This window comes from Callorhinus ursinus, unplaced genomic scaffold (genome assembly GCF_003265705.2).
Source record: "Callorhinus ursinus isolate GAN/ISIS: 27379988/994484 unplaced genomic scaffold, GSC_fseal_2.0 scaffold1, whole genome shotgun sequence".
Classification (NCBI taxonomy): Eukaryota; Metazoa; Chordata; class Mammalia; order Carnivora; family Otariidae; genus Callorhinus; species Callorhinus ursinus.
The window spans coordinates 10,824,140-10,839,169 of NW_027397063.1; the positions used below are offsets into that span (position 1 = coordinate 10,824,140).

Sequence of the window (15,030 nt, forward strand, 5' to 3'; positions counted from 1 at the left end):
AGTTGGAACGACTGGGGCACATATAAAATAGGATCAAAATATAAATCTTTGTCTTAAAAGATTTATTTATTTTATTTGTGTGTGTGTGAGAGGGAGAGAGAGAGAGCACGTGCACACGTGAGTGGAGGAAGGGGCAGAGGGAGAGAAGCAGATTCCCGCTGAGCGCAGAGCCCCCACCCCCCCATGTGGGGCTCTATCTCAGGAACCCGAAATCCTGACCTGAGCCGAAACCAACAGTCGGACGCTCAACGGATTGAGCCACCCAGGTGCCCCTATAATTCTTAATTTAAAAGAGCAGAGGGGAAACAAAAAAATAAAAATAGAAAATACTTACTCAGGAATAAGACTAACATTTGATTGCAATAAATTATAGAAGGATTTTTTTATATTAAAAATAAAGTACACATTAAAAAGTAATGTAAATAGTACACAATTTTAATTTGGAGTTGCTGGAAGTTTTTGGAACTAGACAGAGGTGGTAGTTACACAGCATTGTGAATGTACTAAATGCCACTGACCCATTCACGTGAATGTGCTGGTTTGATGTTATGTGAATTTTGCCTCCATACATTTTTTTTTTAAAAGTAATGTAAGACTGTAGAATTTAACTTCGGCATCCTAACTGAGGTATCATGCCATAGGGCCTGCGTGGCGGCGGGTGGGGGAGAGCAGGGATGTATATTCATGGTACCTACTGGGCCCAACAGTGAGAAGCTTCAGGAAAGTACAAAGGAGGGCAATTCACTTCTTTTGTCCTCACAGAGTCCTGGCCCATCTCATCCTCTCAATGTGTGATCCCTCTTTTAGCCTTTCTAGTCTCCTTTTCAACCCCTTGTCCAGGTCTGATTATCTCCCGCTTCAAGTGCTCCATAGCCCTACATCACTCCCAAACATAAATTTGCTCTTCCCACGTCTCTCCACTTAAAACTAATTCATGATAAAGCGTTGAGTGTTTTATTAGCTTAATCATGTAATATATTAGGACTTCATCAACTGAAATAGTTACTTAAGTGATTTGTTATCAAGTGATGTGTTACTTGTGAATGGCAGGCCCATTCTTACTGTAGCATATTTTTACTGAAGAAGCACATATAACGCTGTGTGCTGGGCACTGCTATAAGTACTAGCTAAATACTAATCTACTTAGTTCCTTCCCACCCAGTTCTCTCCTTTAATCTTTGTCTCTTTCCTTCAAACCTGTCTCTCCCAACTCCAAGAACCTAAGACATGCCTGAAGACAAGAGTTCAGACACATTTGAAACTTGTTTCTTAAAAGTTTGCAATCTCTGGCCCAAACTAGCATCACACTTAGGACATAGTAATTCTCCTGGTTGCCTAGTATTATTGTGCTCTAGGTAAAAGAGCCTTCAGAATAGTAGTAGGTGGTCAATATTTGAAGTAAACTTAAAAAAGCCCTTATAAAGTTTTCCTTGGGTATCAGAGTCTTTAAAAAAATTTTTAAATTGTGGTTAAGATCTTAACATTTACCATCTTAACACTTTTTTTTTTTTAAGATTTTATTTATTTATTTGACAGAGAGAGACATAGTGAGAGCAGGAACACAAGCAGGGGGAGTGGGAGAGGGAGAAGCAGGCTTCCCACCACCGAGCAGGGAGCCCGATGCGGGGCTCAAGCCCAGCACCCTGGCATCATGACCTGAGCCGAAGGCAGACGCTTAACGACTGAGCCACCCAGGTGCCCTACCATCTTAACACTTTTTAACTTTTTCCCACCTTAATGATTTTTAATGATTCAGTAGTGTTACATATATTCACATTGTTAAGTAACCAATCTCTAGAACTTTTTCATCTTGCAAAAGTGAAAGTTTATATCCTTTAAACACCAACTCCCTATTGTAAATATATTTAAGAAGCTAAAATACATAACAAAATGGCACCCCAAAATAGGCTATATTAATGTCATCTTAAAAACATTAAGTAGAGTGGGGTTTCCGGTGTTAATTTCCATTTGCCATATCCAGCTGGCTGGAAACTTTGCAAAACCTCTGTCTACCAGTTTCACAAATTAGATCTGCTTTGTTGCAGATAATTTATGCAATTAGAGGCCTTCTTTGTACATCAGGTCTTTCATTTCCACTGAGGAGGTGGAGAAAGAGTTCTCAAGTGGAAACAGCACAGAGCAGCATTTTGGAAGGAAGAACTAGTGTGAGGTGACACTGCAGGGTCCCAACAAATAGATAACATCACCCACGTCATACTTGTGAGTCTTTGAACAACACAGTCCGTGAAAAGCATAAGTTACTCTACCTTGATACTCTATTGCTGTGACCACTTGATGGTCTTTTGGGGCAGAGAATCCATAGGCCTTATGATCTGAAAGATTAAAACAGATAGGATAATTAAAATAGTACCAAAGGCCACTTGCAAATATCTGAATGGGATGCAACATTAAGGAAAACTGGCCTAAAGTTTGGTGACGGTTTCACACATTCATAACCCACAGGTTTTAAAGTATCAAAATAAGAAAAACCAAGCCAAACCCTCTATGTCTCTTCCATTTTCTGTATTGTGGTTTTCTGCCCTCCCTTCACAAAGCAAAACCCATGGATCTGTAAGGGGCCCATGACAGACAACACAATTTCACAAGCTTGATTGTGAAAGGATTTTTTGTTGTTGTTTTTTTTTTAAGATTTATTTATTTATTTTAGAGAACATGGGAGCAGAGGGAGAGGCAGAGAAGCAGACTCCCCACTGAGTGCAGAGCCTGACTCTGGGCTAGATACCAGGACCCCAAGATCATGACCTGAGCCCAAACCAAGAGTCCAAGAACGCTCAAGGGACTGAGCCACCCAGGCGCCCCAAGCCTGATTGTTAAACAAGCGTCTTTGTCCTTAATTTAGCCTAGTATGCAATCTAGCGCCTAAGGTATTGCCCCTTTAAGATAAAAGCTAATTATTTAAGGGTTTAAGTCGCTTTACAAACTTATCCCTGATTATACCTACATCGTATAGAAATGGGTCATTTAACATATTTTTGACTAGGAAATGTATATATAATACATACTGTATATAAACCTTGTATTACAAATATGATGAAAAATGCAAGCAGAACGTCTTTATTTTTCTCCCAAAAATTTCAGTGATTTTCCAGGATTGGTCTATAGGTTTGAAATGACTGACCAATTCCAGTGGCTGGTGTGATCTGATTATAATACGACAATGACGATGATGAGATCATCATTGCTTTCATAAACTTATATAGAAAATTTCATTTTTTTAAAGATTTATTTATTTATTTTAGAGGGCGGGGGGAGGACCAAAGGGAGAGAGAGAATCTTAAGCAGGCTCCACAATGGACGTGGGGCCGACCTAACAACCCTGAGATCATGACTTGAGCCGAAACCAAAAGTCAGATCCTTAACTGACTGAGCCAACCAGATGCTCCAACAGTAGTTAACATTTATTAAACACTTAGGTGTTGGGCAACATTCCCAGTGCTTTCCAAGTATTAACTCAATTAACTCTCACAACAATTCTCTGTGGTCGGGTACCACCATTTTTATCCACCTGTTTTGCTGGTGGGGACACTGAGACCCAGACAGGGTAAGAAACCTTGGTCAAGGTTATCCGAGTAGTAAGTGGTGGGGCTGGGATTTGAACTCATCCATTCTATTCCCAAAGCCCATGGAGTTTATTACTATACTACTACACTGGGCCCCACATCGTGTTTCCCCCAAGCAGAACTATGGGGAAGGACTGCAGATTAGCAAGGACGCTGGGTGGAAAGGTCCATTGATCTAACGAAGATGGGATAAGGTGAGAAATTGGTGGTTATAATGAAGGCACAACAGGAAGACGGAAGCTGGGCGGCGGTAACTGGAAAAGTAGGAGAAGTAGCAGGGCATGGCAATCTCAGCGGGGAGGCTCTAGATGAGGGTTTCTCCATCTTGGCACTATTAACCATTGGAACCAGCTCATCCTTTGTTGTGGGGGGGCTGTCCTGTGCACTGCAGGATGTTTTGCAGTATGCCTGGCTTCTGCCAGTAGAACCTCCATCTCCCCTGTAGCAAACCCAAGTCATGACAACCAAAAATGTTTCCAGACATTGCCAAATGCCCCCAGGGGGTGGGGGTGGGGAAATCATACTTGGTGGAAAACCACTGCTTTAGACTTAGCAGGTAGGCTGATTGAAGACCCAGGAATAGAAATAAATAGACTAAAGGAGGACCAAAAAACCATGAGTTCAAGGATTTCAAAAAAAGTACCTAAGAGATCAGAATTTCTTGAATATGAAATAACGTATTACATTTCTGGGAAGGAGTGAAAAATGTTTCATAGAACACGCCATCTTTGATTTATTCATCTATATGGACACTGACATGTAAATTATGACACTGTCCTAAGACCTCATCCCTCCTAAGGAATACATGCTATTTGGGGTAACTTTTTTCCCCCCCTCTCCCTGAGAAGCCTGGACAGCAAATGTAATTGTGAAATGAAAACTCTTAGAAACCTACAGGCCTCAAATGTGTAGTTCTCCTATCTAACATTGTTCAACTCTTCAGGTTCTATATCTCTAAATTGCAAACATCTTCATTAGGCAAATCGGCAAAGCTGGTGTCTATTGCAAAGAATATAGAATTGAGCTGATTGCTTTCATTGACAGCTGCTGTAAATACATTTGTATAAAGCAGTGACCTACGTGGCCCAGTCTTAAGAGAGGTGTCACGTCACGAAAGAGTGATTTCAAAATACCGCTTTTGCTTGTGTTTAAAAAAAAAAAAAATGAAGGGGTCCAAGCAAACTTTTTAAGTGTCCCCCTTTCCCTTTTTCCACATACTCTGCCACATGCCATAATGTCCCATAGTCCTCTAAACCCTACCCTCACCCCTATATGCCTTTCTTTTCCAGTTTCTCCTCTCCTTCCCCAGTTTTATTTTGTAGATCCCAAAGAGGGTCCGGATCTTCAGAGAACAGAGGGAGGGAAGACACTAAGCTGACCAAGCCAGGAAAGCCAGGACCTCATACGTTCATTCTGTGTTACACCTACGTTTAAATGACATGATCACTGAATGTTTTCCCAATAATTTTGATTCCAAATCATTATTCTGTGAAACTTTCAAAGCACACTTTGAAAAAGCCTCTTTTTTCCTTTAGCAATGCGTAAATTAGTGCCCTCAGAGAAATTCGGATTGTGACAGGCGTTTCTTGTGATTTTTGAACTACTTTAGTAGATTTTTTAGACAAAACAATGAAAACTCATATTCCCTAGAAACCAGTTGAGGGGAAAATCTGGGCAAAATAGAAAAAGATAATCTTTGTTCCCTCCACATCATCATATCTTTGAACTTTTCAAACACTGCACTGCCTACTGAGAATGTTTATTTTCTTCAGCAGGCTTGGGTTGTCTTTCATTTGAAGTGAATGTTAGTCCAATCTGAGACTGGAAGATTTAGAACTGGGTCCAATTATTTTCCCCTTTTCTCAATTCCAGTTTCCTACTTGCTAAAACATCCTTTGAGAAAGACTTCTCAAATTTTCAAAAATCACTTTAAAAAGTTCTATGGAAAATAGTGGCTGCTAACTCAGGAATTTTATTAATTTCTTCATTACTTTTACATGTATATGTTTGAATAGAAAAAAAATGTCCCAAACATCAAAAAAGAGAGGATTGATTGAATTGGCAAAACTATGAATGCAAAACAATTATAAAGGGGATTGGTTTTAGTAAATTTATAAATAGATATTATTTCTTGGTACCTGAATATTTATTTCTGTGATGTTAAGTGTCTTCTAGCTACGTTGCTTCCTCTGGTTCTATTTACTTCAAGGTTTGCTTTTTAATTAAGTACCTTATGGTGAACTTATTTAAACAGAAAGTTCTGAATCTTAAAAAGACAATTATACATTATAAGATTTCCACCTTGTTTTAAGCATTTCTGGTCTTGGAATTCGGTTGTGTTGTGTTGTTGTTGTTTTTTTTTTTTTAACTTGAATCCAATAGCTTTATGAAAACAAAATGTTGGATTTTTTATCATCATTTCACTAACAGATGTTAGGAAGAGTCTCTGTTGGCTGCTTTCTTGAACTGATTTTTATTTTTTCTTCACCTTTCCAGAGTGAGTGAAAAAAGAAAACAAACAAAAAATTGTCATGTAGGTCTGCTGGTTGAGGTCAACAATTGTTTTAAAGTTAGCTACAAAACATCTTTAATAGTTTTGGATGTGTTCCAAAATCACTGGCAGAAGTTCATAAAATGATGTTAAGAGAGGGGCGCCTGGGTGGCTCAGTCATTAAGCGTCTGCCTTCGGCTCAGGTCATGGTCCCGGGGTCCTGGGATCGAGCCCCGCATCGGGCTCCCCGCTCAGCGGGAAGCCTGCTTCTCCCTCTCCCACTCCCCCTGCTTGTGTTCCCTCTCTCACTGTGTCTCTCTCTGTCAAATAAATAAATAAAATCTTTAAAAAAAAATGATGTTAAGAGATGATTATTTCCATAACTGCTAACAACTCCAAGTCAAGTAATCCCTAACCAAATGAAATCTTTTGTGTTTCTTTTCCCTCAACTCTAAGAATAAAATTTCTTACATTGTCTATCAATCATTTAAAATATTCTTGTGTGACTAAGGATAATCTAGTATGACTAAGAATAAATATTTATATTTATATCACAATTTTTAAATTTACTATAAAAGTGTTATTTAAAAAGTAACTTTTAATTGGAAACATGATGAGGAAAAACTGATGTGTTACAGAGGTTTTGGTTCTAAGAGTACATTATAGAGAGTACCATGGTAAAAACAAGTTATAAAAACTGTGCATATGAGTTATTTCATAAGTTTTCAAAAATGAAAATTAGTAGCCATGTGGCTGACAATCACTAATACACAATTATTGTACTAACAAATATAGAAAAGATGCACAGGGCTAGTAGTAACAGATAAAATAACACTATCCAGTATGTATGTATGTATTTATTTATTAAAGGAGACTTTTAATTTTTATTTATTTTTTAATTTTATATTTGCATTTTTAAATTCAATTAATTAACATTTAATGTAGTATTAGTTTCAGACATAGAGTACTTTCCAGTATTTATTATGGATAAATATTTATAGGGTAAAAAGTCTCCCAATGAAGTAGGAATCAGGAGTTAGGTTAATATACTTATCTATCTCACTATCATTCAACCATAGTGGGTCTAGAGAGGAGAGAGAGGGGGAGAGATAAACCTGTCCTTCCGTCTTCAAACTGAATATTCTGGCCCCCCCTTTTTTTTTGACAAGATTTATTTCTTTATTTGAGAGAGAAAGAGAGCATGTGAGCCAGGGGAGAGGGAGAGAAGCAGACTCCCTGCTGAGTGGGGAGCAGGCTAGATCTCACAAACCTGGGATCATGATCTGAGTCAAAACCAAAAGCCAGATGCCCAACCGACTGAGCCACCCAGGCAACCCTTCTGGCCCTTCCTTTTAATGAGAGAAAGGGAAACCATACACCGAAGTGCAAGGAAAAATAAAAGCTGTGGTTGGCTTTACAGCTATCCGTGGCTGGTGTTCTGGTGAGTTAATGATGACCTAAAGAATTAAAAGGGTGATTTTGACTCTGAATAAATTTTCCCCTTAAGAACCTAGCATCTAAGTAAGATGTGACTCCACTGTGTTAAAATCCTCACTGGACAGATATGACGATAGAGAGAAGTCCTTGCTCAAGGTCACAACGCTCGAACGCAGAGAAGCAAAGATGTGCATTGACATCTAGTTAGTTCGGTTCCACAGACCTTTCTCCCTCCCCCCATTCTCAGACTGGCACGAGGCATTGTGAGAAAGTCATACCAAACGTGACTCTGTCAGACACTCTGAAGATGGCTTCACACCCATCTTCAATCTTTGTACCTCCAGAGTCTTACTTCTCTGCTTTACTAAATGAATTTGGGGAATCACTTGATGCATCCAATGTTTTCATTTTTTTGAAAGCGCAAACATGCAGTAATCAATACAAATTGAGTTTTACAGGGATCAGCACAGAATGTCAAAAATATTCTCTAATATTCCTAATCTGTCAAATTTATAATCTGCAAATGAAGTTATCTTTGCATTTCTCAGAGGAAGATAGAGCACTGCTAATGTCTTAAATCTTTTCCTGAATTAGAAGATTTATAAAATATAATGAATAAACACATAAAGGAAGGAGGACTGACCATGAATTTAATAAGGGGAAAGCTTTGGGGCTCTCCCTCGCATGAGCATCTCCTAAGGCTCTGAGGGTGAGGTGGGAGGGCCTAGAAATGTGTGCACATTTTGTAAAACTTGCAAAAATAAGGGGCACCTGGGTGGCTCAGTCGGTTAAGCACCCGACTCTTGATTTCGGCTCAGGTCATGATCTCAGGGTTGTGAGATAGAGCTCTGCATTGGGCTCTGTGCTCAGCACAGAGTATACTTGAGATTCTCTCTCTCCCTCTGCCCCTCCCCCACCCAGCACGCCTGTACATGCACTCTCTCTAGGAAAAAAAAAAAAACAAAACTTGCAAGAATAAGATTTTTGGGGGTACAATTTTCTTAGTGAGGACTCTAATAATCCATCTTTGCACACAATTATGGGCTTCTTCTTATTAATGAGTTTATTTAGCTTTCTGGATTTGACCACTTATAATCAAGAAAGTGATCTCCAGAGTTCACTGCCTGATAGTTCAACCTTTAAAATACTATGGATTTTATATGACCAACAACTTAGCACATCCCTGCCCTCTCTCTCCCTCTCAAATTTCAATTCTGGAAAATACAGGGGTTGTATGAATTTATTCTTCAACTCTCCTGCTGGATGATGGTTCATAAAAGCTTTCACCCTTACAGTTCATACATATGTTACTAATTAACTTTTATTACCATAAATGCTTCCAGAAGAGATTTGAAACCTAAGGGAAACCCTCCCAGTTTATTGTTGCTTCACGCTTCCTTTGATTAGTCTTCAGGAAGCCAGAGGAACAAGAATGATTTATTTTGAAATGCTGAACATGGAAACAATGGTTTGGCATTGCTTAGCTGTCATATTTTACAACTGTCAGGTAACACTACTCAGAATTAGTTACCCTGATTTCTCAGGTGCTTTACAACCAGGTACTATAATTTCCCTTCTCTTTCCATAAAGACAATTCCTAGATTCACTCTTTTTATTTCAAAACGGGTTCTACACATCCAACAATGAGCTAACACCAAAACCTACTCTTTAGGGTCAGTCATCTAGACCAGTAAAAGAAATGGTTTAATGAAAATCGGTGTTATGGATTGAATGTTTGTGTCCCCTCCCCCAAAATCCGTGTGTTGAAATCCTAACGGCCAGTATGATGAGATTAGGAGGTGGAGGCCTGTGGGAGATGATTAGGTCATGAAGATGGAGCCTTCATGAATGGGAATAGTGCCTTTATGAAAGAAACTCAAGGGACCTCCATCTCAGCCATGTGAGGACACAACAAGAAAGTGACAGATCGTAAGCAGGAAGCAGGCTCTCACCAGATACGGAATCTGCCAGCACCTTGGTCTTGGAATTTCTAGCCTCCAGAACTGTGAGAAATAGGTATTTGTTTCTGAGCTGCCCGGCCTATGGTATTTTCGCTATAGCAGCCGGAACTAAGACGATCTGCATACATTCCAATCAGAGCTGCATCCTGAGCAGGTCAGGAAATGAGTATGTGCCGTTAGAGATCCAATTTTTGAAACTTTTTCAGATGAAGTATTTAAAAAATGGACAAAGGTAGTTGTGCCCAAATATGGTGTCTAAAAGTAATTGTAATCAAAAAATTCAGGTGAAATTGTTGTTGGGTGTCCCATGTAGCTTGAGGATGACTGCATTTATGACAGAATCCACCGGATATTTTTGAAATGCTGTAGAGGCAACCTTAGCCCTTCATATTTTGATGAGGTGGTGTCAGACCTGGCTTCTCATCCAATGGGATAAAGTGCTAAATAGCATTGCACCACCACCACCAGCACCATTTTCAACAGCTTGGCTTTTTGATTAAATATCTGAAATCAAACAAAAAGCAACATTAAAGTCCAGATGGGTGAAGAAAGGGTCATCTGTTAGAAAGGTGGCCCAAGGCTTTATTACAGCTGGGGACAGAATCGTTCCTTGTCTTCAGGAAGTCATAACTGATAGAGATGAAATGAGACCCAGCCAGTTTTGACTACCAGTGCCCTGAATTACCGGTCACATCGCCTGGGGCAAGCGACAGCCTTAACCTAAACCTTAGTTTCCATTGAAGTAAAATGAACCTAATAGTGCCTTCCCTAATTGGTTATAAGATTAAATAAAGTATGTAATTGCTTGGCCTACTTCCTGGCACACAGTAGATTCTCTACAAATACTTGACTCTTAGCTCTCCCCTCTTGCTCAACAGTGCTTTTTATCCAATGTGCCGAGGCAAATGTAGTGTTTTACAAATGATTCCGCCATAATCACGTATTCGGATGGATTGCAAACACAGAGAATGCATGGCCAGGGTTATATATTTGTCTCCCTTCTTTGAAGGATTAGCATGGTGTCGTCATTACAGTGGCTGCTCCGAGAGGCAAGTCCTGTGTCTAAATTCGACCTCCTCTTCATCTTTGCTGTGACATATTTGGGTCAGCTGCAGCCTCTTTGGGCTGTGCCTCATCATCTATAAAACATGACTTATGATGGCGAAGTCTTCCCTAACTACTTTCATTGATACAGTTCACCATACCCTTCACCTTGATAACACCTTCCACACTTAGCATCCAGGACAGCACACTTCCCTAGCTTTCCTTCTCACAGGTCTTATCCTTGGTCATCTCCTCTTCTCTGCCTAGGCTTCCTGCATTAATGGGGTCATCCCGACTCACGGCATTGAACGCCCCCAGATACTCACAATTCCCAAATATATATCTCCAGTCTAGATGTCTCTGCTGAACTCCGGACTCAGATTCAAATGCCTATTTAACTCTGCCTCTTGAAGGTTTAGCAGACATTTCAAACACTATGTCCAAACCTCATCTTTCTTTCTAAATCTGCCCCACTTACCCCAACTCAGATGATGGCAAGTCTATTCGTTCAGTTGTTCCGGCCAAAAAGTTTGCACTTACCTTACTGATTGCAGCTACCATGGCTCATATCCAATTCATCAGGCAAATTCTATTAGCTCTACCTTCAAAATGCATCCAAAACTACCTCTTACCACTTCCATTGCCACCTGCTCTGAGTACCATCATCTCTGCTTGGATCCCTGCAGTAGACTCCTGACTGGCCTTCTACTCTATCCTGTCCCTCTAAAATCTAATTTCAATGCATCCGCTAGAGAGATCCATTAAAATGCTAAATCGGATCATGGTACTCTTGCTCAAGACCTTGGGCCAGTTCTCCATTTTCCTCAGAGTAAAGGCAGACACCTTTACATTGGCCTGGAAGCCCTATGCAGTCTGGCCTTGCTTCCTTTCAACCTCCTTTCCTCAATTCCTCCAGGGACACTGGCCTCCGTACTCATCCTCAAAACAGGCCAGGCTTGACTGTTCCCTCTGCCTGAAAGACTCTTCCTTCAGATGTCTATGAACTCTCTTACTTCTCCAAGTTTTTGTTCAGAGGACACCTCCTTAATGAAGTCTACTCTGGCCACCATCTCCCATATAGCAACCCCACCTCCATCTGACCTTTTTCCTTCCAAACTCCCTGATTTCCTTAATTCTGATTTGATTTTTCTTTTTTCCATAGTGCCCATCACCTTCTAACATACTATATAATGTACTTATGCACTGAAGGCAGGGAGCTTTATTTTCTTGCCTATACCGATACTCCAACCCAAGAATTGCTTGATTTGTAGTAGATACTAAATAAATATTTGCCAAATGAATGGAAACAAAGTTAATTATGGAGAAAATGGAAATGGAATATAAAGTGCTATGCTTAATTTTTTTGAATTAAGGGATGAGCTGCACAAGATTAATCAATGAAAGATTCTGAAGCAGCTAATTTTGAAATCGAAAACACTTTATCACAACATCACTGTGCGGAATTAATTTTCATATTGTGCTGCAGCAAAAAATTACATAGCAGTAGTAGTATGTAGTATATGGAAGAGTTACCTAAAATGTGATTTTAAAAGCCAAATATCACTGTTCTTATTTTTTTAAATATCCATTTAATAAATTCTCTTTTAATAACACAAGGTGAGAAGTTTTCTTTCTTTTTTTTTTAAGATTTTATTTATTTATTTGAGAGAGAATGAGAGAGAGAGCATAAGAAGGGGGAGGGTCAGAGGGAGAAGCAGACTCCCCGGTCCCCGAGCAGGGAGCCCGATGTGGGACTTGATCCTGGGACTCCAGGATCATGACCTGAGCCGAAGGCAGTCGCTTAACCAACTGAGCCACCCAGGCACCCAAGAAGTTTTATTTCTTAAAGTAAAATTACTTGCTTGAAAATTTTGATATATAATTTAAAATAGCATTGTGGTTAGTTTTGTGTCATCTTGGATGGGACAGAATGTCCAGATATGTGGTCAAACATTATTCTGAATGTTTCTGTGAAGGTGTTTTTGGATGAGGTTAACATTTAAATGGATGGACTTTGAGTAAAGCCGATTGCCCTTCATAAGGTGGGTGGGCTTCCTCCCATAAGCTGAAGGCCTGAACAGAACAAGAGACTGACCTCCCCTGAGCAAGAGGGAATTCTGCAGCAGACAGCCATTGGCCTTGAACTGCAGCACTGGCTCTTCCTGGGTCTCCAGTCTGCTGGCCCACTCTGCAGATTTTGGACTTGTCTGCCTCTTTAATCCCATGAGCCAAGTCCTCAAAATAAGTCTTTTCATTTATATCCACTTCCTATTGGTTCTGTTTCTCTGGAGAACTCTAATACAAGCATCATAAATGTATTAAGTAATAAATTAATTTGGGGGTGTCTACTTTAATACAAGTGTGCTTTGTGTCTTAGGAGTTCTTTTTGGAGGTTCAGCGATACACTGTAAATTTTTTTAAATGTTCCATAGTCATTTATGTCCCAAGAATAATGACCTAGAACAACCTTATGTAGTCAATCACTCCCCTTTAAACCTTAACAAACACCCTCCTCTGAGCCATGCCTACATCTCAAGGACAATGGATAGTCTTCCTTATCCTTTTCACACAGCCTTCCCTTGGAGGGGAGGTGTGCACAGGAGTGGAGGCTCTGTCTCCTCTCCATTAAAATTCTCTCCAATCTTCAAGGCCTCTCCTAAGTCTCACCACTTCTAGAAAGTTCTCCTGTCAGGGCACCTGGGTGGCTCAGTCAGTTAAGCGTCTGCCTTCAGCTCAGGTCATGATCCCAGGGTCCTGGGATTAAGCCCCACATAGGGCTCCCAGCTCAGCGGGGAGCCTGCTTCTCCCTCTGCCTGCCACTCCCCCTGCTTATGCTCTGCCTCTCTCTCAATTTCTCTATCAAATAAATAAATAAATATCTTAAAAAAAATTCTCCTGTCAAAGCTCTAAGTAACATCTTGACAAAATCCACTTTGATAAAATTAAATAGCCTTGTATGATTTTTCACATTTCATAGTTTTGTGACAACATTCTCTCCCGGTTCTCTTCTCTGATGCTCCTTTCCTGTTTCCTCTCCTCCGACTGGCCACTGACTTTTAGTGTCTTATAGAAAGATGAGGGTTGGGCGCCTGGGTGGCTCAGTCGGTTGAGCGACTGCCTTCGGCTCAGGTCATGATCCTGGAGTCCCAGGATCGAGTCCCGCATCCGGCTCCCTACTCAGCGAGGAGTCTGCTTCTCCCTCTGACCCTCTTCCCTCTCATGCTCTCTATCTCTCATTCTCTCTCTCTCTCAAATAAATAAAATTAAATAAAATAAAATAAAAAAAGAAAGATGAGGGTTCTGTGGTCATAAATGTTTGGGAAACACCCCGTTAGTAAGTTAAACAGGGGTGCCTGGCTGGCTCAGTTGGTAGAACATACAGCTTTTTTTTTTTTTTTTTAAGATTTTATTTATTTATTTGACTGAGAGAGAGAGCACAAGCAGGGGAAGAGGCAGGCAGAGGGAGAGGGAGAAGCAGACTCCCCACTGAGCAGGGAGCCTGATGCTGTGCTCCATCCCCAGACCCTGGGATCATGACCCACCCCAAAGGAAGATGCTTAACCAACTGAGCCACTCAGTACCCCAGATCATGCAACTCTTGATCTCGGGGTTGTAAGTTTGAGCCCCATGTTGGATATAGAGATTAAAGATAAAATCCATGAAAAAAAAAGAGTTAAACAAAACTCTCTATTGTAGGAGTTATTAGAGCCTTTAGCATGCTAAGGAGCACTGTGACTCTCCAAGGGGAAATATAACTTAGAGTATGAACAATGGAGTAGAGTAAAAGAGGAAAAAGCCCAAGGGAAAGTTCTGTAGAAGACTGAGAAGAAGTAATCAGAGAAACAAGAAAAACTAGGGCAGAATGATGTCATGGAAGTCAGGGGTGGTTACACTTTCAAGGAGGGAGCGTCAACAATATTGGATGTTCCAGAGAGGTCAAGTAAGGTTTTAACTGAAAGTAAGCTGTAAATTTAGAGACTAGTAAATCATTGGTGATACAATGATAGCAATTTCAGTGGCATGGGAAAGGAGCACTTTGCGGTGGGCTGAATGGTCACTACAAAAACGGAGACAAATGCAGATCCCCAATTTAAGAATTTTATTACAGAATCACAGTGAGCTTTTTTCCCACTGCAATTGTAGAGACTTTAACATGTTTGTAGCCCATGACTGGAGAGCTAGTAATAAAGAGAAGTGGAAGATAGATAAGGGAGGATGAAACAAAGGACCCAAGGAGACTGGTGGAATGTCATCCTGAGCACAGGAAGAAACTAGCTTTCAGAGGGAGAGATGGCTCTTTGGTTCAGGAGGGAAATTGCTAAGGATGAACACGAATGTGCACAGGCTTCAATTCATCTGCCTCACTCCTTCATGAGGTACCCTCTCACAATACACTCTGATTATATTTTATTTATAAGATTTTATTTATTTATTTGAGAGAGAGAGAGAGAGAGAGGCAGAGGGAGAAGCAGACTCCCCACTGAGCAAGGAGCCCGATGCGTTCAAGTCCTCCCCC

General features: G+C 40.4%; 1 protein-coding gene across 6 annotated transcripts in view; it reads right to left on the reverse strand.

Moving 5' to 3' along the window:
- JAM2 (junctional adhesion molecule 2) overlaps window positions 1–15,030 on the reverse strand; it is a 60,664-nt gene that overhangs the window by 25,574 nt on the left and 20,060 nt on the right. For all 6 annotated transcript variants that reach the window (XM_073891610.1, XM_073891601.1, XM_073891597.1 and 3 more), the window contains exon 2: window positions 2,268–2,333. In XM_073891610.1, coding sequence (XP_073747711.1) covers window positions 2,268–2,333 — 66 coding nt within the window. The remainder of the gene's footprint in view (window positions 1–2,267; window positions 2,334–15,030) is intronic.